General features: G+C 41.0%; 1 protein-coding gene across 1 annotated transcript in view; it reads left to right on the top strand.

Annotated features, from left to right (window-relative positions):
• LOC146816618 (cytochrome P450 2K1-like) overlaps positions 1-25,472 on the top strand; it is a 269,453-nt gene that overhangs the window by 141,512 nt on the left and 102,469 nt on the right. Inside the window, exon 5 of the mRNA XM_085609147.1 lies at positions 4,574-4,747. Within this exon, the coding sequence (XP_085465273.1) occupies positions 4,574-4,747 (174 nt within the window). The remainder of the gene's footprint in view (positions 1-4,573; positions 4,748-25,472) is intronic.

Genomic DNA, 25,472 nt, shown 5'->3' with positions numbered 1-25,472 from the left:
ATCAGTGATGTCATCAGTGATGTCATTTGAGATGTCATCAGTGATGTCATCAGTGATGTCACTGACCATGTCATGAATGATGCAATATGTGACATCATCAGCAGTGCATTGCGGGCGCGTGAGTTATAGTTAGCAGAACTAACTATAACGGAGGAATTTCTGTGGTTTTGTACGAGTGAAATGGGCAGCTAACTATAACACCCCTGAAACCTATGGTTTTTTCTGTGAGTTTCTAAGGTTTTTTAAATGCTAAATTCTAACTGTAACGTCTCTGAAACCTATGTTTTTTTCAGTGAATATATATATATATATATATATATATATATGTATATATATATATATATATATTACCTACTGGCGATAGCCAGTAGGTAGTTATAGTTAGGACCACGTTTCCATAGGAAAACCTCAACATTCTATTTTGAATAACTTTGGCGCCGGTCGACGAATCCTCGCGAATTTCTCAAAATAGGTGGGGCGCTACGCTCCGCTCCTACCCTGAAAGTCTCGGGGGGATTCGTCAAGCGGGGGCTGAGATAAAAGGGGGGTCCCAAAACGCGTTTTTCCCATGCATTTTTCCATAGGACCTTTAGAACGAGCTACAGCCCGAATGGCTGAACAGAATTACTCAAAATTTGGCAGAGAGGTAGTCCCTAGGTCAAGGAAGTGCCTTTTGTAGGTTTGGTGTAAATCTGTTCAGTAGATTCTGAGAAAATAGCCTTTAAATCAATATATATATCTGAGCCAGCTTACGGTACGCTTACCGTACGCTTACGGTAAGCGTACGGTGGCGTGCGCGAGCGCGATTCTGATTGGCTCTTAGATCTTAGTAAACATTCGAATCAGCCGAAACCAGGAAGCGGCGGCCGCCATTTTGTCTCTCGCACTGAGAGAGATTTTTAAAATCGGAAGCCCAAAAACATGTAAAGGGGCTGTTTTGACAACTCCCTTCCACATAGTCATGTTGAGGGAGTCCCCAAACATCCCCCAAGTGCAAAAACGGTTTTATTTTTTTTTCGGCAATTTCGCGGGGTACGCTTACCGTACGCTTACGGTAAGCGTACGGTAAAAAAATAAAAATAAAAAAAACACTATCCACACTTACCCCACCCCCTGTGCTTTTGGTGGCCGAAGGCCACCAAATGTGCTGGGCTTCTTACAATGGAAAAAAACACTATCCACACTTACCCCACCCCCTGTGCTTTTGGTGGCCGTAGGCCACCAAATGTACAGGGCTTATTATAAGGGAAAAAAACTTAGCATTTAAAAAACCGTACTAATTCACTGAAAAAACCATAGGTTTCACACACGTTATAGTTAGGAATTAGCATTTAAAAAACCTTGCAAATTCACTGAAAAAACCATAGGTTTCACACATGTTATAGTTAGTGGAAATTTTACTGATAAAAAACCAATGAAATTGCCCCGTTATAGTTAGCGCAGGCAACTATAACTCACGCGACCGCAATCCTCTGCTGATGACATATGTGTCTTTATGAAAAAAAAATATTTGTAATATATGTATAGCTAAAAATGTATGGAAGAAGGCATGGGCAAATAAGTGTCTAAATACAGTATTAGCATCAGCAGAGGATTGTGGTCGCGTGAGTTATAGTTGCCTGCGCTAACTATAACGGGGCAATTTCATTGGTTTTTTATCAGTAAAATTTCCACTAACTATAACATGTGTGAAACCTATGGTTTTTTCAGTGAATTTGCAAGGTTTTTTAAATGCTAATTCCTAACTATAACGTGTGTGAAACCTATGGTTTTTTCAGTGAATATATATATGTATGTACTTTAAAATTATCAATAAATTATTAATTTTATTATGACTTTAAAAACATATTTAAACTTAAATGTCCCACTAAAGTCAGTACAACAGTAGGGAAAGTGTTGGATAGCGTAGGGGTAAAAATTACTATTCCCACTCCAGTGAGTGCAACAGAAGGAAAAGTGTTGGATAGCAGAGGGTTACAATTTACTAATACCACTCCAGTCAGTGCAACAATAGAGAAAATGCTGGATAGCGAAGGGGCAATCATTACTATTCCCACTCCAATGAGTGCAACAGTGGAGAAGGTGTTGGATAGCAGATTGTAAAATTTACTATTCCCATTTCTGTGAGTGCAATAGTAGGGAGAGTGTTGGATAGCGTAGGGGTGCAACTTACTATTCCCACTCCAGAGAGTGCAACAGTAGGTAAAGTTTTGGATAGCGGAAGGGTAAACATTATTATTTCCACTGTAGTGAGTGCAACAGTAGGGAAGGTGTTGGATAGCGGAGGGATAAAATGTACTATTCCCATTCCAGTCAGTTCAAAATTAAAAACAAACAAAATATTAACAAAACAAAAACATATTTACAAAATAAAATAAATAAAAAAATATATAGATGTGTTAAAAATGTAAAACAAATATATTTATTATTAAAAATGAAAAAAATAAAAACATAATATAATGTCAAATACATATGACAAATACCTAAAAATTATATATTAAATAAACTAAAAAAGAATTTGCAGAGAAATACATATTTTTAATGAGAAAATATTTAGAAACAAAAACATTAATTATTACATAAATTTAGTTTTTTCTAATTTCCTATGTTATAACACCACACAATTCACAACTCACATCTAAATTTAAAAAGTAAATGTACTTCCATAATTAATATAATTAATTGCTAATTGAAGAAATATTACTCGTTAAAAAATAAATCAAAACTCATAACAATTAATTATCATCCCACACTTTACCTCTATAATTTCCACAATGCACAGGTAAAATTGAACTGCAAAAATATGAATTACACAATTAAAACATATTTTCAATAAAAAAACAATAGTATTTAACAACTTATTATAACGTAAGTAAAATGAATGTGCTTCCCCTATAAAAGTAAAACCCACACACAAAAAAATAAACATTTACCCTAATTAAATATAAATTAATTAATTAATATTAATGATCAACTAATTATTAATTAATTAAACATAACTTACTTCCCACCCCTTACCCCTATAAAGCCCAAAACCCACACCTAAAATGAATCACACAATTCCCATATTTAATTTTCAATCAATTAATTAATATTAATTAACAACTTATTAATAATTGATTACAAATAAATTACTTCTCAACCTTTGCCCCATAAACCCACAAGCTGAAAAATTACACAATTACCATAATTAATTACTAATTAATTAATTATTAACAACTAACAGACAATTAATGACTAATTAATAATCAATTACTTCCCACAATTAACACTATAATATCTCAAATAAATATATAACAATAAATAAAAATTAATCATTAATTTATTATCATTAAATCACTTCCCACCCTATTCCTCTATAAACAAAAAACCCGATACGGAACTAAAAAATGCAAAATTGTATTAAAATAAAGTTGATAACTACTAAAACTGTAACACATATATTAAAAAACATACATCATATACATTTAAAATACATATCACAAATTATAAAATTGATCTTTTAAACAACTATGGGGCTCATTACCATGGCGACGGACTTCAGTCTATCCGCCATCATCCCGGGGATGGGGACCACCCGCTTATGAGGCGGTGTGCTCTCACATGCAATTACAATGCGACCGCCACCACGGAGGTTGCTTCTGCATCTGCAATTTTTAACTTTGCAGAGGGAGCTGCTAGCTACAGCACCCGCCGCAAAGTAAAAAATGCACCTTGCACATTTCCCTTCACTACATGGCAGGCGCCATGTGGTGCCTGCCAAATAGTGCAGGGATTGTAGGGGTGTGCCATAGGTTCCCCCAAGTGGAAATTTTGCTTGAGAGGTTAATAGGGAACTGAAAGCAAAATGTATCTGGCGGGTAGTTCCATCAGATTGGATTTCAGATTTGTCCAACCACGAGAAGAGTTTTTCCCCAGAAAAACAACAAAGTACCTTTTCAGATTGGGGCTTGGAAACCTTTTACATTGTGCTATTTCCAGACTCTAGTGGGGCCACTCTACTTGTCACATCTGACCTGTGCTTCATTTTGCGAATCACTCCTAACTCTCAAACTACAACAACCATTGCCTACTGTTCGATGCTATATGGTGCTCCCTATTTTTGTTGTTTAGGTGTCATGTTGATTATCATTTTTTTCTCCAGTTTTATAAATTGGAGTGGGATTTTAAATGTGTTGTGTTTTTTTAATTTGAACTGTTGTGATACTTCTAAATGCTTCATTCATTGTATCTAAGTCAAGCCTGTCTGCTTTGTGACTCAGTTAACTAGATTTAGCATCAGGTTTAAATACTGAAATTACTGTTATTACCTGTGGTTGGTTGCCATCCACCACAACAAAAAATTCACTTTTTCACAATATCATGTCAGCTTTGCTTTCTAATTCTTATTCTGTTAAGTAACATGCAAAGAAAATATTTTGTTATTGCAGATGTATGTGTAAGATAAACATTGCACTTACATTCCTGCTGACCACACAATGTGCCGCTTTTAAAAACTGTCAATGTTTAGCTACTATAATGCATGCTTTGAGATATAATGCTTCAAATTACTTGTTCGTTATTTACATTGCAGCTCTACAATTTATATCCTGCTATGGGATTCTTTCCTGGAAATCACAAAACTGTAATTCAAAATGTAAAAGATATACACTCATTTCTAAGGACAACGTTTATGAAGAGTAGAAATGAACTGAATAGTGATGACAAGCGAAATTACATAGATGCATTTCTTCTCAAGGAACAAGAGGTAACATTTATAAAACAAATTATGTCTATTCAAGTTGTAAGTATGTCTGCACATGGTTGCTAATACTGTTACTATTTTCACCTGGTGTAGGTATGCAACACCATGAGTAATGAGGACTCCTAGTTATTTTTCAGTACTTCTCAGCTTGTCTTTGATAACAATCCATAGTTCAACATATATTTGTATTGGTGCAGTGGCTGATTCAGAGATCAGGGTGTATAACTGCACCACATGTATCTGAATTAATGGGAAAACGAAAATTGAGAAATCACATTGAATGAAACAAAATCATGGAAAACCAATCTAAATTTTAACGAAAGTCATTTCAAGGTAATACAAATAAATAAAAAATTAACTGAAGCATTTTAAAGGTGGGCTGATTTTAAGGAAAAATCCAAAATTACATTCAACCTGGACTAGTGGATTAGTGGGGGGGGGGGGGAGGTTGGGCCCCGAGTATTCTTCAGAGGTGATCAGGGAATTTTAGGAGTCTAGAATGGGTGGAGTTCAGGCACAGAAAGGTGATTTTAGAGTTCAGGGATGGATAGAGTTTAGGGGCAGTGAGAGATTTGTAGGTATAAGGAATTACTGGAACTTAGGGGTGGAGGTGTTTTTACAGTGCAGGAATGGGTGGAGTGTAGGGGGTTCTGTGGTTTTAGGGATCATGAATGGCCGGAGTTTAGGGCTGGTGAGGGTTTTGAAAGTTTAGTGATGGGTAGAGGTGGTGATGCGTTTTTAGGGTTCAGGATTGGGTGGGGTTTGGAGTGATGAGGAGTTTTAAGGATTCATGGAAGGGTGAGTATAGAAGTAGTAAGGGATTTTATGGTTCAGGGATGAGTAGGGATTCAGGGTGGTGAGGAGTCTTTAGGAGTCATGGTTGGGTGGTGTTTAAGGGCAGGAAGGGTTTTTTAGCATTCTGGCATGGGTGGAGTTTGGGTGTAGAGAGGGGTTTAAGGAATCTGGAATGGGTTATTAGGATTGAGGAAGCGATTGAGTTTATGAAATGGTTGAAGTGTAGTGGCAGAAAAGGCTTTTGGGGCTTCAGGGATGAGTGTAGTTTAGGGATCAGAGATAGGTGTTCTTTCGGTGTAGTGAGGGGCTTTAGGTTTCTGGGATGGGTGGAGTTTAGTGTGAGAAAGTTTTAGGGTTCAGTGATGGGTTTAGTTTAGGTGGGGTGAGGGTTATTCAGTGTGTAGGGATTTGTGATGTTTAGGTGTTGTGATGGGTCAGGGATGGATGGTGTTTAGGGGTGGTGATGGGTCAGCAGATTAAAATCATCTGATATAACAGTTTGACAATATATACTAAATACATCTGAAATAATGTCCCCTGAAGTAAAGCATTGGAATTAATATCCCCAACAAAACTATTTCTGAAAGTAATATCTGCAACCATTGCACATTAAAAAAAAGCATGCAAAAGCCAATTTTGATAAAAAAGAAATGGTAAATGCCATGCATTTTGAAAATGTCCATTAAACAGTTTAGGTGACATGGTTTCCAAGTAATGGTATTCCACGGAATCATTTTTTCTATGATATCACATACAACCATCTGCAACACCATTAGTAACTATCACTCTGAGTTTTTGTTTAGTTCTTCTGAGCTTGCTTTTGATACCTTACCATGTTTCAGCATATATTTTCATGCAGTGGTCGATTCAAAGCTTGGTGTGTACACCTGGAACACCATGGGTAGCTAGCACTCCTAGTTATTATTCAGAACTTCTCAGTTTGTTTTTGATAATGTTCTATGCTTCAGCATAGATTTTTACCTGTATATTCACTGATTCTCAATGTGAAATCAACTCAATCCTAAACCAGCCCTAAACTCGGAGATATTCTATCCTCAGAAAACCCACTAATTTGTGGTTAGAACTAAAGTATGCCTTAGTTTTGTTTCCTGTTTTTTATCTACCTGGAAAATGTTTTTCTATGTAAAGAAATTACTTCCATACAGCCCCAGAAATATAAGGGTGCCTGTATGTTTTCTCACTTCCTCTGTGCACATTCACTCTAGCCTTTGTTTGCACTAAAGTAAAGTGCAAACATTAGATGTGAAGACCATAGGAATGACTGTTAAATACCTGGAACATTTTGACTTTGAGGTTTTTCACATATGCTTCGAATGCCCACCTGCTTTACCTCCCCTCAGGCCGCCTGTTTGCGCTCCTTTAAACCATATTGTGTGAAGTTAATGGATCTATTTGTAAACCTGGTGAGGGCGATTTCAGCTTCTTTAGGCATGACATCTGGTACAGTGCATCCCCTCTCACAGACAATGACACCAGGTGCCTGATTGCAGGTAGTGCTCCTTTGGTCATGGAGACCTCTTGATTCATGTTGGCTGTTTAAAAAATAAACTCCTTGAGTGGTTACTTTTAGTGGCTTTGCTCATCCAGAAATATAATGGTTTGCCTGGTGAAAATGTTTAACTCAGGCAAGTAAAACTGACAAAATCTTATCTTTCCTGATTTCTCTTCAGTAGGCATTTAATCACAATTAGTTGTCTATCACTGTTTACTGGACTGTTGACAAGTGTATAGGCGGGCCTCACTCCTCAAGGTCATTGGCCTGCCGAGCAGTTCATCCTTGTAAATACATTGACTTTCAGCCAATATAACTCAGCATGGGTCAAAAAAATCTTATCTTCACATTCTTTGACCGGCCACGTACATTTTCTCACAGGCAGGGCTGGACTGGCCGCTTATCTCATCAGACATTTTCCTGGAGGCTCAAACCTGCGGAGACCAGTTTTTAGGTCTCGCCTAGGCAGCCCATGCACTATCGCTATAAGACATGTTGTATCGACTCTATGGGCTTTGAGCACTGCCATCGTTTTTCATTCGTTCTTTGGTGTGCTTTTCTAAATCCTTGTTTTTCATAGTTGCATTGGTTTTATTTGTACCGCCTTTTGGTATTTAGTTTACTCCCATGGCTACTGGCCCTATGACATGTAGTTGTTCCCTTCAGTTTATTTCTGCTACCTACGGCGCACTATTTTTTGAGTTGGTGTTGGATCGTCTTTTTAGAATGTTGTGTTGCGCTTAGCTGAAGGCATTTTTATTTTACAAATGCCTCACAATGCATCCACACAATGGGAAATACTGCTCCCCCTCTCTCCCCATCCAGGCTTTCCCGTATTTTTTAAATATATGCTTTTGATAAATACAAAAATGTTAAACACCACGAAATCCACCTCAAGGTATTGTGCCTTTTATGCAGAGCATCCCACCGATACTTGACCCAGCCTGGCCTGAGCGGCAACGTCGGCCGCTCTAGCACTACATCCTCAAGATCTTCCTTTAAGATGGCTGGAACGTACAATTAATAAGAATTCCAAAGCAAAGCCAGCCATCTTGGTTTTTTTTGGGCTGCAGTCTCACGACATGGATGCGTAGTGCTGGTTTTACATTTTGTTTCCATTCTAGTCCTTCTCCTCTTTTTATTAAAATCCTAGGTTTGTGAGCTGCGTGTATTCATGTACGATTACCATTTTCATGCCTTCATAGAATATACCACTGGAGCACAGGAGAGCTGCATGTGAGTGCTGTGTTAGTGTTGGGCATTGGACAAGATGAATGCTGCTCCCCAAGATGGCAGTGGAGGAAGGGATATAAATGAGATTAAGACCCAGTTCACCATTTGAGAAGGCCTCTACAAGCTGCTGAACCTCTCCTGATAAAGCAGCCCTAAATGAGTACCTTTTTGCTCGCAAGGCTCCAATCCTGTCAAGGTTTCCTTCATGAATCTCAAAGACCTATCAGGCAGGAGGTACGGATTCTGCTTCAATGTGGGCTAGGATCTACTTCTATATCTACAAAGGCGTGCGCATGGTGAGGCTGTCAGGGATCTAGCAACACTGGGCAGAGGTTAAAATAAGACCACATGTTTTAAGAAGCCATTTGCAATTAGACGAGAGGGCCTGGGCATCTTACTCACCTACGCAGGGCATTTTAGAACAGATTATGGTTGAATTAATTCATATGTAATTGTATTTATATAGTGATTACTGCTGTTGCTTTTGTGTTGAAATTTTGTATTGAATTTTATAATGAGAATACATCAGGATAATATCATCGATAAATAAGGAAATACAGGAATAAATAGAACTTATGAAATATAACATAGTAATAGGTATACAGTATCGATATTTAAATAGACTATGTAAAAAATGTGTATGAAGCATTATGATACAAATAGGCATTTAGATAAGTGAATAATATTGCACTAAAACATAATGAAGGATAACCTATATGGAAGAAAAGAAAGAAATGAAAATGTAGATAGTATAAATAATTAATATCACAAGGAGGCATTTGTTATTATAGAAAATTAAATCAGTTTATTCTGGAGGGTTAATATAGAAGAGTGTATATATGGAGAAAGGAATATATGGGAAGATAAAAAGGTAACCAGATAGAAACAGGAGGATGAGCCAGGATATGGGAAAACAGGATAAGAAATAAATAAAGAGAAAAAGAGGATACAAATGAAGAATGAGAGAAAGAGGTAGAATAAATAATCGGACAGAGTAAACAGAAAAAATAGAAGCGAATTAAGCTGCTTGGGTAAAAGTATTGGCAGGGGGATCAATAACTTTGGCTTTTAGGAATGGAGACAGTGTTTGAAGAAAGATATCAGCTTGATCCTGAAGATTATAAATCGTCCTTTCATGTGAAGCTGTTTGTATCATAGCTACCAACCATTCTTCCTGTGAGGGTGGTAAAGATGATTTCCAATGACGTAATATGCTTCTGTTGCTTTTAACAGTCGCCAATTTGTGCACATGCTCTGTTTGCTGCTTCTTACTTACCTTTGCAGGGCATTTTGGAAGAGATTATGGTTGAATTAACTCATTTGTAATTGTATTTAGTGATTACTACTGTTGTATTTAATAGTCGACAATTTGTTTGCTGTATGTTGAGTCAGTCTCTTCGCCACTCCTTCTTGTATGTCTTCACTTTTTTCACTGTTGAAACCCACCCCTCCCACAGAAAATACCCCTTTCTGTTACTGCTTGGGAAAGACCAGCATGATGGGCTCCTCCTATTTGTGCTCAGCTGCAGATGATGCCTGCAGTGGTAAGTAGTAGTAAAATGTATTATGCTTGATTGATTATAACCTTTGCATACATTAAACATATAAAAATGAAGGTTCCTTAATCATAATACAATGAGTAAAACAATGTTTAAAAGTCTGCATTTGTACTGTGAACAACGCTGTGTTAAAATCCGCATAAAAGGGTGTGCTCTTGATTATTACATCATAATTCTAGCATACTTGAGTAGCAAAGAGTTCGGGTGCTGGTAAATTGTCAAGTTAGGCTGCTGACCTATCTCTGTAACCTCCACTGCTGGGTTCTGTGCCCGAAGGAGTGATTTGAAGTACCTGGACAGTGATATGGGGCTCTTTCTAAGCTTAGTGGGTCGAACAACAGAAGATGGCCAGTTTTAAAGTACTTGTGCAGCCATAAAATGCTCTTAAAGGTTATACAAGACCAGTTTCAGTGGATACCCAGTTCCACTGTATTAGATTAACTCGTGACCAATGACAAATAATTTTTGAGTCTCTTTGCAACGGTGTCGAATAATTTTGTGAGCCAGCAGTTTAGCTGCACTAAAACTGGATAGAAGCACAGCATTACTGCCTTCCTGCAGGTCCTGATCCCATGCTGCTTAAATATTGGTTTTAATAAAGTGCACCTTATATATCTTAGGATGTGGCAAGTGCAAACATCGTGGATAAGAAACTCATTGCCGGGGCCGTAAAGGCGACAGAGCTGCTTGCCTCCTCTCCTTTCCCATGGTGGTAAAAAAGGGGAGATCGGAATGACACCTAAACGGAGCTTTAGAAACATCTCCTTGGTTGCCGTTTTTATTCCCATTTTAAAGTGGGTTTGGGGTTTGAGGGCTTCATAGTTATTGAGCACTACCCAGCTGTGTGCTCGCTTGGCAAGTGCTTCTTTATCCTCAAACTCAGATATCAGTCGCGTCGCCATTTTTAATATTTTTTTAAATGAGAGGTGCTCCATTGGAGTAATCCAAGGATCTGTCAGTCCCAATAACTTGATGGAGTCTAGAAAAAAGTCTCTGGCTGGCGATTTCCCGGGGTGAAATAGTTAAATCCAGAGGTGGGGGTTCAGGTATCCTTCCTCAGCTCTTGAGATTTTATGCCAACATTATATGTAAACACCCTTTCTTTCCACCGATTGTTTTTGTAACCCAAATTCCAACCGTATTTGGGGCGGTGAAGCATATCTGGGGAGAAAAAATATCACTTTATAAGAATTAAATGTTATTATGTCCCGGAATGCAGCATCTTTCCCATAAGTTAGAGTTGGCTGCAGTTTAGCTCTCCGTACCTTTAGCAGGGGGTCAAATGTTAAGTCCGGCAGCTTCTTCTTCAAAGGCTTTATGGCTAACTAGGTCCTAACACCCTTTCTTCGCAGAGACTCCAACTGTGGTTTGAAGGAGCTTTTGTGATCTAAAAGTATTCCAAGGTATTTAAAACGTGTTACCTGATCTAAGTGCTGGCCGTCAAAATAACAGTTGATGTTTTTCTTCCTGTGGTAATTAACTGCCATTATTTTAGTTCTTTTGAGATTTATTTTTAAGGCGTTCCGTTACAAGAAGATATGGGTCATGTACAAGAGATGTTGGAGTCCTATGGGGGTCCAACTTATCAAAACTAAATCGTCCGCGTAAAGTAAGTTTGACAACATAATTTTTCTTAGCTTTGGGGCGTGGGATGCGCATCTGTCGAGTTACCCTGGGAGGTCCGCTAGGAAAAGGTTAAAAAGCAACTGGCTAGGATGCACCCTTGCTTTCGCCCCTTTGAAGTGGGGATTCGCTTTGATAGATGTGTCCCAGCGCCTAATTTTATCGTAATCCAGGTATCGGTGTGCAGCTGCCTGAGTTGGTCTAAAATAGGTTTAGGTATCCCCCATCCATCCTGTTTTTGCCAGAGCTTGGTGCGATCAACATTGTCAAAAGCTGCTCTATAGTCTATAAAGCAAAGAAATAGAGGGTATTTTCCTTCCTTTGCTGCATCCATTAAGAAGGTTAGCACCATGATGTTGGTTGTGGTACCTAACCCTTGGCAAAACCATGTTTGTGTTGGTGGAATTATGCAATTATCTAAAGACCAGGAAGCTAATTCGTCCAGAATTGTCCCCGCATAATATTTAGCCTCGGTGTCAATAAGGGTGATTAGACGGTAATTGTTCGGAGCACTCCTTTCGCCCTGTTTGTAGATTGGGCTGATAATTGATCCTTACCAGGACTCTGGAATTGTGGCGGAGCTGATTGCATGTCTAAAAACTGGTGCTAATGCCTTCCGCGCCGTGTTTGTATAACATTGGTGATGTACCATTGGGGCCAGGGGCTCCTGCAGGTCTGCTCCCGCCTATTAGTTTCATTATCTGTGATGCTGTTGGGCCACTTTGTACATCTGTTGTGATTAGTGGTAAGTGTGTGTCTAATGGTGGTGCTTCCCTCTGTTGCTGTTGTGTTGTCCTAGGGTAGTCGCTTTGCACTATGTTTGCGAGATTGTGGGTTGTTACTTTCCTGGTAGAACCACCAGCACTCGCATTCCCCGGATGTTTAGAGGCGACATCTGCGTTTTTCACTTTTTCGTTGAAGTGGTTGAGAAGATAATCAACCCAGACTGCTTCGGTTATGTTGGAATTTATTCTGGAATAGTTAGGCTGCTGAAGTGTGTTAACTGTTTGTCAAAACTTGGCACTAATATTTTGTTTTGCATCATAGAATAATTTCGCCCATAGTTCATCATCCTTGGTTATTTTCTTTTCCCAGTTCCTTCACTTTAGTCGTGGCTTCGATTCCCGAAGGGTACGTTCCAGGCTCAAGTCTTGTGGTGATTTGCGAAGGTGTCTTAAGGTTTGATTTACGATGGACTTAAGATTTTTTGTGACTGGGCTATTCGCCTTCCTTGTTGGAGGGACCGCCGTATTCCTCTGTTTTGGCCGTGACCTGGTTGCAAGTTTATCTCCAAAGATCTTAATGACATTTTCCCAGATTTGCATTGGCTGGGCTAATGTGATCTTCCCTTGGTTATATATTTCTTTAGCGGTTCTCAATATTGCCTCTATATTACTGGGATTGCATCTTATTCGTCTGAGGTTTATGGTTTCTTCAGAGCTGATGGTTTTACACACCTCTAGTGAGAGGGATGAGCTTGCTTTAAGTCTTACTTCAAGGGGCATGTGGTCACTGAATTTGTTGTTACCTATTCTAAAGAAGGCGATGTTTTCAAACAAGGTTAGAGCTATAAAGGTGAAATCTAAATGAGAGGATGTTTTGGTCGAATGATATGTGGCCACTGGTGGATTGTCCCCCTCAAAACGGCCATTTAGCACTCTGAAATTGAGATGTTCTAGTTCCTGAATCAGGTACTTCGAGCATCTTGTTGGTATGTTATTTTTTGAAGAGCCCTGCATTGGTATTCCCCAGGCGTCTGTTAGATCTTGCGTTGAATCATCAATTTGACCGTTCCTTAGGAGATGCATATTAAAATCGCCTGCCAAGATAATTTTGTCTGTGACCTCTTCTTCTGCTATTCTTTTTAGTTCTGCGACAAGTTCCTTGGCTGCGTTTAATTTTTGTTTAGGATGCACGTAGACATTGATTATTTTTACTTTCTGGTGGATCTGATTGAACTTTAGTGTTGCTATTACAGCCTGAATAGAACTTGGAGGTGGTACAAAGACCTTTACAGAAGAGATTTCTCCTATTACAGTTATTGAGGCTAGAAGATTTAAACCCCCCGAGTGGTGCCCGAAGTCGGATCTCTTTATCGCTGGAATAAGGTAGGTGGTGTATCCTTGAAGGTCAAAGGGTTTTTCCTCCCAGGTCTTCTGAAGCAGGATCATATCAAAGGTTTTCATGTAATTTAGAGGCTCTTGATCCTCGGTTCTGGTGGTTAGGCCGTTGATGTTCCAAATGCACATTTTAATTATTTGTTGATCTACTGGGGCCACCGGTATACGGTGCATCCCTTGTCATTATATTTTGCCCATTAGTGACTGTACTTAAAAAAGTAGTAGGGTAGGTTTTTGGTTCTGTCCTCAGTTTTATCCAAAAACTTTGGAATCTATTTGTTTCCTGGATGATTTTATTTTCTATCCCAGAAGTATTCCGTCTTGTTTTGGTCGCATCTGGGTATAACGGGTTATTATTAGGTAGAAATTCTATGAAGAGCAGGTTGGTAGAACTGGTGGTAGCTAGGCTTGGGATAGAATGAACCAGCCGTAGTATGTTCCCTCTGTTTAATATGTCCGCTCTGCGGTGGGATTTGTACTCTAGGAAGAATATGATGGTGTCTATTTCCTCTGCCTCTGGTGATTCCTGATCCTGGGTCTGGGTTCTCTCAATGATAGTTGCCAGGGTTAGTCTGAGACCGACTTTGAACAATGTTGATATTGTTTATTCCACTGTTGGCACTGTTTTGAGGGGTCGACAATAGATCAGTTGATGTCCAAGTTTTGTCCTGCATATTGGTTCTTGGCATTTACATTCTTCAATGGTTGCAATGGCTCTTTGTGACTGCCCTGCTGGACATTTCCCAGCTTCAGCCATAGGTTTTTGACCCCTTTGGTGGTTTTGCTGGAGACTTGCATAGGTGTCGCTAGCTCTGTTCTTAGAGTGGCCTCCTGATCTTTATCATTAATTGAGGAGCATTGAGTTAAAGCTCTAGTGGACGACCTCCAGGTCAAATCATGAGTTGGTTCCTGGGTGTTGTTATGACATATGGTAAGATGGTGTCCACCAGCCAGTCCCTGTGTAGTATTAGATCTTATAGAAGGATGCCCGGTTCTCTTTACTAGAGCAGAAGCAGCAGTAATTTTAGTTTCCTCGAGATTAGGTTCGAGTTTGGCTGAAGATGCATGGGTCCACATGTTGGTCCAGAGGAACTAACTTCCTGATTCTACTCTTTCCTTTTTGTTAACGGCGTGCTTTCTTTGGCAAGATGTTATTATCGGCTTCTTTCGCTATAGTTTTTGCCGGAGGCCCACTTTCGCCTGCTGGATGATCGGGGTTTGCTAATATCGTCTCCGAGGGTCGGGGTTCTAATATTATTTGACTCGCTGCTCATAAGAGTATGAGGATTGACATTTGGTTTCAGGGCAGAAAGTAAGTTGCCTAGTATTGAAGGTAGCGGAAGAAGTTTGTTGACTATTGGAGAGCAGGTATATTCTTATTGCGGTGGTTGGACTTTCAGTGCCGCTTCTTGCCCTCGCTTTATTAATCCATTTAGTTCGGTTAGATTCTTATCAATCCCTGAGGTAAAGTTTGCCTGGGTTTGAAGAACTGTACGCTGAAGGTCCAATTTGTGTGATTGATAATGAAGCGACATTGCTAAATATTGCATTGTGCTTAATATAGTGGCCCAATTTGAATCTTTGTTTACTGGCGCTGCATCGCTTCTCTCAGCCGACGCAGTATTTGGGGGAATTTTGGGAGAGTTAATAGTGGTGTCACAGCAAGAATGAAAACCTGACAACTGGACTCCACTTGCGTGTGGTGTTCACTCAGATTAGCTTGGCCTCTTGATAGGGACTGACAACAAACAAAGGGCGCTCGCTTAGTGAACACAGGAGCGCAGAAGCTTGGTCGAGATGCTGTGTTACAGCTCTGAATACAACGGCTTTGGTCACACTAAACTATAACACTGACCAAAACCTGCCACCAAACACTCATGGCATGCCTCACAAGTCTGCCTGTTTGAGGCCTTTGATTATGTTTTTCCTTGACTTCTACTCACTTGTGCCATCTTTTTTGTTCTCCATGCCTTCCCTTATCCTATCCTTTCCTAGTCTTGTTTTTCTATCCCTTTCCATATTTTCTCTCCAGTCCGTCTTATCTTTCTCTGTCAGATGCATATCCTTGGTGCCCACCATCAGCTGGTGGGTAATCATTGCTTCTCTAAACACATGTCCTACTTTGAGGTTAATAAGGTTTCTTTGGGAAGAGCAACCAGTCCAACTCTTTTGTATTCTCTCTCACCCCTCTCTCTCACTTACTCTTCCCTCCTCTCTCATATGGTTGATTAACTTCAGGTTCTCAAGCACAGTTTCTTTCCTGTGCCTTTTCAGGGTTTCCATCCCGCAATCCCACGCTTTCGTTCTCTTTTTGGAGTGTCTTCTGCATACAGAGGTGTTCCCTCTTTATGCATCTGTCACCTGTTCTCCCCTTCTTTCTCTCTTTCTCACACACTTTTTTGCTCCTCTTTCTGGAGGTCAGTCATTATTTTGTGCACAAACTACCTATCCCTCTCGATCTTCCTGTCAATCTATTCTGTGCAGCTCTCATCCTTATCTATCCACCATGCTACATAACATAATTCAGCTACACAAATTCATACAGCACATTTCCACCCCACAAAATTCTACAACTAACAACATATACATCCTTTCCCCTTCAAACCAGAACACATGGGTAAAAGACAGTGTCATTTACAATGCCACTAGCTCTAACCCCCGTAAATGCAAGACCTATTGGCATTGCCAATCCTTGTTCAAGTCACAGCTGGAGCATTTGTCACTTTATTGATGCAGACACAGTGGGAAGCATAAACAAAGAGACAGAGAAGGGAAGGAGGGTGAGAATTGGTGCTTAATTTGTAAAAATGTAAGTGCCAGGGACCAAGGTATTTAACACAGGGTCACTGCAGCTGGCTTAACCTACATGTCACTTTAAACTTCAGTTCAGTCTGGGAATTATCATTTTTAAAGCTATATTAAACAGTTAAATGCTCCATGTTATACCTGGCATCCTTGGTGTGGTTTTTCCCCCTAATGCTTTGCCTCCAGACCTCCTGCTTTTGCTGACTTCATTTTTGTTGGCTTTAAGACTCTGTGCACTTTGTCACTGCTAACCAGTGCTAATGTGCTGGTGCTCTCTCCCTAAAACATGTTAGATTGGCAAAACCCAATTGGCATATTCACATTTCTTTTAAGTCCCTTGTAAAGTCACACTACCTATGCCCAGGGCCTGGAAATTAAATGCTACTAGTTTGCCTGTAGCACTAATTGTGTCACCCACACAGGTAGCACTTTAAACATGTCTCAGGCATTCGATTTCAGCCTATGGGTGTGTGTGCGCAGTTTTATTAAACATATGTTTATTGAGTTGTAAGCGCCATAAGGAAAAACAGGAGAAAAGGGGGCTTCTAGGATGTTCCAGGGTAATCTCAGTCCAAAATAAGAAAGGAAACAGAAAGAAGGAGGATATAAAGGATTGACATATCACATTGGCATCCAGATTCAATATACAAAGTTTAAAGAAATCATCCGATGGATAGGCCTGGAAACATCAAGCATGCAAATCATCATTATAAAAGGTTACCCATCAATAACACATATAGAAACTCTCCTCCACGCTCAACAGACCCATCTCACGACAATGAAAGTCCTCCCCGTCAGTGTCTTATTAGAAAGTCTAGAATTATGGTAGATTGGTTCAACCCACCCTATTCCTCATACGATGGGTCTTAAAAGGCAGCCAGATTTCTTCAAACTTATACAACCTAGCTGTAACTAGTGCAATGAAGCGTTCATGGCATATAAGTGCCATATCTTAGATACTACAGTGAAAGTCCTGGTCGATGGGTGTTCTTCCAGCTGTTAATCATGGCGCCAAGAGGAAAAGGTTGAGCAGTTTATCCCTAGGCGTAGTGAGTGGATAAATCAAATTCTCTTGCAAGTCCAAAACAGGAGCACCAGAGGGTCCATCAGCAGGGTCACTGAGCAGATCTGGTGGATCAGAAGAATCGCCTTTGACCAGAAGCATGTTATGTGTGTACAGTGCGGCCACATATGCAGGTAAGTGCACCTTAGCTTTGCAGTCCCTCCAGCAAAGATCAGAAATTATGACTGAGTACCATTGGCAATGTCAATCCCTGTGATCCTGCTCCCATCATGACTTATAAGGATGTTGCAGCAGTTGAGAGAGAGACTAACCAAAGATACGTAAAGGCAAGTGATGCCTTTCTTAGAGATCCCTTGGTGAAGTTTTTTTTCTTAAGCATTTTGGCTCTATTACCATTATCTTTTACTAGTGGTGTGTTTGCCCGGTGGAGAAGTTGGTTAAGTCGAAACTCATCTGCAGCATATACAACTCCCCTAATAGTGGGGGTTATCCCTTCTTGAATTCTGAAAAACATGTATCTAGTGTGACCAGCACAAACTCTGGGTTGTGTACAATAGGAGAGAGAGGGGAAAGATATGTGGGAGCTGTCTGTCAGAAGTTTATTTTATCCCGGTGTCACAGATGAGTCACAGTTGAGTAAAGAGGAGTCTGTGTAGGAAAAAAAGGATCTTGAGGTCTCATCCAGATGATATGATATAAAGGGATGGCAGAGCATACCAGTTCCAGTAGCACCTAGGGTTTGATATAGGAAAGAGAATGCCAGTCGATAGCAGGCTGTAATAGAGAGACCTCTTCTAAAAAATAAAATAAAAAAAAGCCGGCATCTTGCCAGAGGCTCTGCCCCCTCCCTACACCACTCTGCAAACACGCCCCGTGGCACGTTGTAATTTGGGGAATTAATTCCCCTTGAATACTGAGGGTCCCTTGGGGCCAACTAGCCCATCAGGTACCTCCAGTATGTGCCACAGAGCTGCGTTGCAGAGAGGTGGTCCGAGGTCACGCCCCTTTTTACACCACTCGGTACACTGGTGGTGGGGCAATGAGGTCCTCTTGTGTCCCGAGGACCTCAGGACACAAGTGGACTTCATTCCCCGTGCAGCAGTGCACCAGGAGTTGCGTATGCAGAGTGGTGTAGACAGGGGGCGTGGCCTCCAACCACTCTCAGCAATCCAGGTGTGTTGCGCTTACTGGAGGTACCTGGTGGGCTAGTTGGCCCCCAGGGACCCTCTGGAATGAAGGGGACTTAATAACCCCAACTTAGAACACACCAGGAGGCGCGTTTGCAGAGTGGTGGGGAAAGGGGGCGTGGCCTTTGTCCGCCTCTCAGCAATCCCACTGTGTGGGGCTTACTGGAGGTAAGAGGTAGGCTAGTTGGTACCTAAAGGACTCCCAGCAGGGAAGGGGACTTCTAAACCCATCCATGAGCGTGCCAGGGAGCGAGTTTGCAGAGTGGTGGGCAAAGGGGGCATGGGCTGTTATGAGAACTTAGCAATCCTGCTGTGTGACTGGGGGTAATAAGAGGGGTTGTTGACCCCCAAGGATGTCCTTTGGGGCCAACTACCACTCTTGTTACCTCCAGTAAGTTCCACACAGTGGGATTGCTAAGACGTCTTTAGAGGCCATGCACCCTTTTTCCACCACTGTGCAAATCCACCTCCTAGCAGACTACGGGATGGGGGATGAAGTCCAATTTACTTCATAGGGACTTTGGGGGCCAAGAAGCCCTCCTGGTACCTCCTGTAAGTCCTATGTAGCAGAATTCTTGAGTGCTGGTCGGTAGTCCAACACCCTTTCTCCACCACTCTGCAAACATGACTACTACTTAAAGAATCATCTTTCTGCACCTCTGACTTAGAGGTAATTTTAATGCCCTTGCCCTATTATGTACTAGGGCCTTACAGATGATCACAGGGGTACCCAAACACATAGTGTTCCCTAGTGTATACAGGTGTTTTCACTGTATTCTAAGTGTCTTTTAGCATAGCACTGGCTCTAGGCCTGGTTAGTCAGAGTCAGTTACCATCAGTACCCATCAGCAAAAAGCTAGGGGCACAGGATGACTTAGCAACAAAGCCTCATTCTGCTCCTCTGTTGGTTCTTTGTGCATATCTCTAGCTTCTTTCTGCACCTTTCTTCCTCTTTCTGCACATGTTCTACCTCTGTAGGCATAGTTAGAAAATAGCATTTAAAAAACCTTTAAAATTCACTGAAAAAACCACAGGTTTCAGGGACGTTATAGTTAAAAATTTGCATTTAAAAAAACCTTTGAAATTCACTAAAAAAATATACAGGTTTCAGGGAAGTTATAGTTAGTTGGACATTTCACTCGTACAAAATCAGTGAAATTCGGCCGTTATAGTTAGTTCAGCTAACTATAACTCGCGCCCCTTCAATGCACTGCTGATGACATCACATATTACATCATTCATGACATGGTCAGTGACATCACTGATGACATCTCAAATGACATCCCTGATGAAGTCATCCAGTCATCATCATCCAGTGACTGTGTGCTTCTGTAAAGATTAATTAAGTTTAATATATATAGGCCATGGTGTATTGAAAAATGAGTGGGTGTATGAGTGTCTGAATGGATGATTTAGTGGGTGCTTGACTGACTCTATAAGTGAGTGATTAAACGTATCTTACTGAATGCATGGGTTAGTGACTAAACTGTGTGAATGTCTGTATCAGTCTGTCTGTTGGTGTGTAAGCGGCTGCAGGGTTGCTGAATAGCTACATGACTATCTATATGGGTTATTGATTGGTTGCTTGAGTATCTGTATGGGTCCCTGAGTGTTTATGTTGGAGAATAGTTCTTCAGTTATGGTTTAATTATACTTGACTATTTGAAGTGAACATCTTTATATTCATTTAAAAACAGAAAATAGTAGTCTCTCTAAAATGCCATTAAAGCATTGTCATATAAAATTATTGCAATTTTGTATGGCGGAACACCGTGTAAAAAGTGTTCTGTCATCTTTTTGACTCTTCAATCTCTGACAGCTCTAAAGCTGAACGCTGTATGTAATTGCTTTAATGTGTTTTCATTAATCCCATCTGGGGATTGGTCATAGTAAATTGCCTTGGTAATAAAATGTAAAACATGGAAATGGATGTTGCCTTTATTATGTTTTAAACCATTGGTTCATCCGCACTATTTCACTTGTCACTTGCACAATATGCCACAACGAGTGGGGGGCACAGTTTGGTAACAGATAGATGGTGGCTCATGTGTAATCTAGCAGCCATGCATCTCCTGGGTCATTTCCTCGTCCCCCGCTGAAAAGACATTACCCCACTCATATTTACATACTTTGTAATATTTGTCAAACAATCATAAATTTTAAATTAATGAAATGTTTGACAGTCTTTGGAGAAGAGATAAATGAAGCCTTTTACCTTTTGGGTTATTTGTGTTTGTGTATGAGTGTGTGTGTGCGTGCACGCGCGTGCATGCATGTGTGTTTGCGGGATGTGGTCCCATCCGCCAAGTTCAATTGCATGCATAGACTCTGGCATAACTAGTTTTTATTTGAATTTATTCTCACCCTCAGTGTCACTCAGATACTCGAAACAGCATCACCTGCGTCAGATACACGAAGGAATCCAAATTCGAGTTGATGCCCCCAGATCGGATGTGGTATTTTATAAAAGCATGCAAATAACTTCATTAAGTCTAACAGGATTTCCTAGTTAGTTTTTTTTCTTCTTGCATGCGGGGAAGATGCACCATAAGTCCGGCTACTGGCTAAGTTGAACGCTCGCTGCTGACATCAGCAAAGACTTTCAGGTCAGTTGCTGAAATGCTTGTAGTGTGGAATATGCATTCCTTTTAGTTGAGGTTATAACCAAGCTCCGTTAAATATGGTAGTACAACAGCTGTTACTTTTAACTCTTAGAACCAAGAGAAGTGTGCTACAAGATAACACGAAACATGTTAAAGATAAATACCACAAAAAGAATTTGCATGTGACCTGCATTATTGAGCTAGTAAAAGTGACACCTTTCTTTCTTTTTCTGCAATTCTCTTGCCTCTTTCTGCACATCTCTTCTACCTTTTGCACCTTTTATGCCTCTTTCTGCACCTCTGTTGCTTCATTGTGCACCCCTCTTGCCTCTTTCTGTACCTCTCTTCCCTCTTTCTGCACCCCTCTTGCCTCTTTCTGCACCTCTGTTCCTTCTTGCTGCACTTCTTTTGTTTATTTTGTTTCTTTCTGCACCTCTCTTGCTTCTTTCTGCACCCCACTTCCCCCTTTTGCAACCCTATTGCCTTCTTTTTGCACCACTTGTGCTTCTTCCTGTACCCCTGATCCCTCTTTCTGTACCCCTGTTGCCTCTTTCTGCACCTCTGTTCCTTCTTTCTGCACTTTTTTTGTTTCTTTCTGCTCCTCTCTTATTTTTTTCTGCACCCGTTTCCCCTTTTTGCATCTCTTTTGCTTATTTCTGCACTTCTGTTGCCGCTTTCTCCATTTCTCATCCCTCTTTCTGCACCTCTGTTGCTTCTTTCTGAACTTTTCTTACTTTTTTCTAGCCTCTGTCCCTTCTTTCTGCACCCCTCTTGCCTCTTTCTACACCTGTGTTCCTTCTTTCTGAACTTCTTTTCTTTGGTTTCTTTCTGTAACTCTCTTTCTTCTTTCTGCACACCTCTTGCTTCTTTCTATACCCCTTGTGCCTCTTTCACACCCCTCGTCCCTCTTTCTGCACCCATCTTGCCTCTTTCTGCACCTGTGTTCCTTCTTTCTGCACTTCTTTTGTTTCTTTCTGCAAATCTCTTGTTTCTTTCTGTACTCCTCTTGCCTCTTTCTGCACCCCACTTCCCCCGTTCTGCATCTCTGTTGCCATTTTGGGGGGTTCTCTTGCTTCTTTCTGCATCTCGCTTGCTTCTTTCTGCACCCTTCATGCTTCTTTCTGTACACCTTTATTTCTTTTTCTGTAAATCTCTTCTACCTTTTACACCTCTTTTGTCTCTTTCTTCTCCTCTGTTGCTTCTTTGTGCACCCCTCTTGCCACTTTCTGTACCTCTCTTCCTTCTTTCTGCCCCCTCTTGCTTCTTGCTGCACCCCTCATCCTTCTTTCTGCACTTGTTTTGTTTCTTTTGTTGCTTTCTGCACCTCTCTTGCTTCTTTCTGCACCCCTCATCCCTCTTTCTGCACTCCTCTTGCCTCTTTCTGTACCTCTGTTGCTTCTTTCTGCAATTCTTTTGTTTCTTTCTGCACCCCTCATCCCTCTTTCTGCACTCCCCTTGCATTTTTCTGCACCTCTATTCATACTTTCTGCACTTCTTTTGTTTCTTTCTGCAGCCCTCTTGCTTCTTTCGGTATTACTTGCTTCTTTCTCCGCCCCTCTTCCCTCTTTCTTCACCCGTGTTGCCTCTTTCTGCACCTCTGTTCCTTCTATCTGCGCTTCTTTTGTTTCTTTCTGTACATCTCTTGCCTCTTTCTGCACTCCTCTTCCCTCTTTTTGCACCCCTCATGCCTCTTTCTTTACCTCTGTTGCTTCGTTCTGCACCCTTCCCTCTTTCTGCCCCTCTCTTGACTCTTTCTGCAACTCTGTTCCTTCTTTCTGCTCTTCTTTTATTTCTTGCTGCACATCTCTAGCTTCTTTCTGCACCCCTCTTGCCACTTTCTCCATCCCTGTTCCCCCTTTTTGCATCTCTGTTCCTTCTTTCTGCTCTTCTCTTGCCTTTTTCTCCACTCCTCATCCCTCTTTCTGCACCTCTGTTGCTTCTGTCTGCAGTTCTCTTGGTTCTTTATGCATCTCTGTCCCTTCTTTCTGCAACCCTTGTGCCTCTTTCTGCACTCCTCTTCCCTCTTTCTGCACCTATTTTGCCACTTTCTGCCCCTCTGTTCCTTCTTTCTTCACTTCTTTTGTTTATTTCTGCATCTCTCTTATTTCTTTCTGTACCCCTCTTGCCTCTTTCTCCACCCACATCCCCCGTCCTGCATCTCTGTTGCTTCTTTCTGCACTTCTGTTGCCTCTTTCTCCACCTCTCTTCCCTCATTCTGCACCTCTGTTACTTCTTTCTGTACTTTTCTTACTTCTGCCTGCACCCCTCGTGCCTCTTTCTGTACCCCTTGTGCCTCTTTATGCAACCCTCTTCTGTCTTTATGCAATCCTCTTGCCTCTTTCTGCACATCTGTTTCTTGTTTCTGCACTTCTTTTGTTTCATTCTGCACCTCTCTTGCTTCTCTCTGCTTCAGTCTAACCCCTTTCTGCAAAACTCTTCCTTCTTTCTGCACCTGTGTTGCTTCTTTCTGCACTTCTCTTGCTTTCTCTGCACCCCTCGTGTCTCTTTCTGGACCCCTTTTCCCTCTTTCTGCACCCCTCTTTCTGTACCCCTCTTGCCTCGTTTTGCACCTCTGTTGGTTCTTTCTGCACTGCTCTTGCTTCTTTTTGCACCTCTGTTGAAAATTTCTGCAACCCTTTTGCCTCTTTCTGTACCCCTCTTCCCTCTTTCTGCATACCTGTTCCGTCTTTCTGCACCTCTTTTGATTCTTTCTGCACTTCTCTCTCATCTTTCTTTACCCCTCTTGCCTTGTAGTGTAGTTCCTATAATACCCCTGCAGGACCTGCACTTTTGGCCAACATACACTGTTGGCCAGTGGTAGACTGACTCTATGCACCCCCACCGCATATGTTAGCCTAATTTGCATTAGCTAGCTCACATTGCCACTAGAATCTCCTTTTATCAGAGAGATTTGTTTTTGGCAACCTCAGAACACAAAAAACCCTGATTCCTCAATCTCGTGGAAACAATATACTACTTTTCACCCAATCACTCGTGCTTTCTCAATTTGTCTCAGAGAGATAAACAGAAGAAACAGTTGAGCGTGTTTACAATAAGAATTTATTGTACCGTTGTTCTTCTAGTGTAAAATATAAGCGCTGCTACAACTGTTACAAGGGAGCAGAGATATAGTGTCAGCAGTACAGTGAATAAAAATGACTAGTACTGTTCTACCATTTTGCAATAGTCATGAACATATACATGAATATAAAATGCATTCATAAAATAAAACGCATACTCCTAAAATGCCGGTCTAGATGTACCTAAGTGTACCTAGCATGTGAGTAGGTGTGAAAGAGCTAATAAGCATAAAAGCCAAGAATCCCGCTAGGATTTAGTCGAACCCTATTACCTGAATAATGAGAGTGTGGGACCTTGTCCTGGTCTCGAGTTGGACACCCCGCAAGGGATGACCAGACCACTGTCAGCTGGAGCGACTGCATTCAGGAGTCTCAGCAGCGTCTCTGGTCAGTGTGTCTGCCTTGAAGTCTCGGTTCCCTCCTGCCTATTGATAGCAAGAGGTGCTGTATTTATACAGTCCTTGTGTTTGTGTTAGCTATTGTTCAGTATGAGGATGACGTTGGGGATTAAACCTTGTGCCTAGATAGGAGAGGTGAAGTATACTCCCTGGGTAGTGTTCTCATAAATGATTTATATGTGCTAAGGATGACGTCTTAGCATTATCAATTGGGAAAAACCCTCCCTCTGCATGGAACTAGGTGAAATGTTTAGTCAATAAAAGGCGTCAGACCTTATAAGGCGTTATGTCCCTATAAGGCATTCTGTCCTTATTATGAGTTATCTCCTTATAAGTCTCGTTCATATGAAATGAAGGGGAGATGATATAGGGAAAGTGTACGATGTTCCCTGGACCTATATTAGGGTACCGATATGAAATATAACAGCCTTTTTCAGCACTTCTGTTGATTCTTTCTGCACTTCTCTTTCTTCTTTCTGCATCACTTGTGCCTCTTTCTGTACCTCTCGTGCCTCCTTCTGTACCTCTGTTGTTTCTTACTACACTGCTCTTGCTTCTTTCTGCACATATCTTGCAAATTTCTGCATGCCTCTTTCCGCACCCCTCTTACCTCCTTCTGCACCTCTGTTGGTTCTTTTTTGCACTTCTCACCCTCTTTCTGCACCCCTCTTGCCTCTTTCTGTGCTTCTATTGCTTCTTTCTGCACCCCTCTTGCCTCTTTCTGCACCCTTCTCTCTTTCTACACCTCTCTTCCCTCTTTCTACACCTCTCTTTCCTCTTTCTGCACC

The sequence above is a fragment of the Triturus cristatus genome, chromosome 6 (genome assembly GCF_964204655.1).
Source record: "Triturus cristatus chromosome 6, aTriCri1.1, whole genome shotgun sequence".
Classification (NCBI taxonomy): Eukaryota; Metazoa; Chordata; class Amphibia; order Caudata; family Salamandridae; genus Triturus; species Triturus cristatus.
This window is presented reverse-complemented; position numbering and strand designations above follow the sequence as displayed.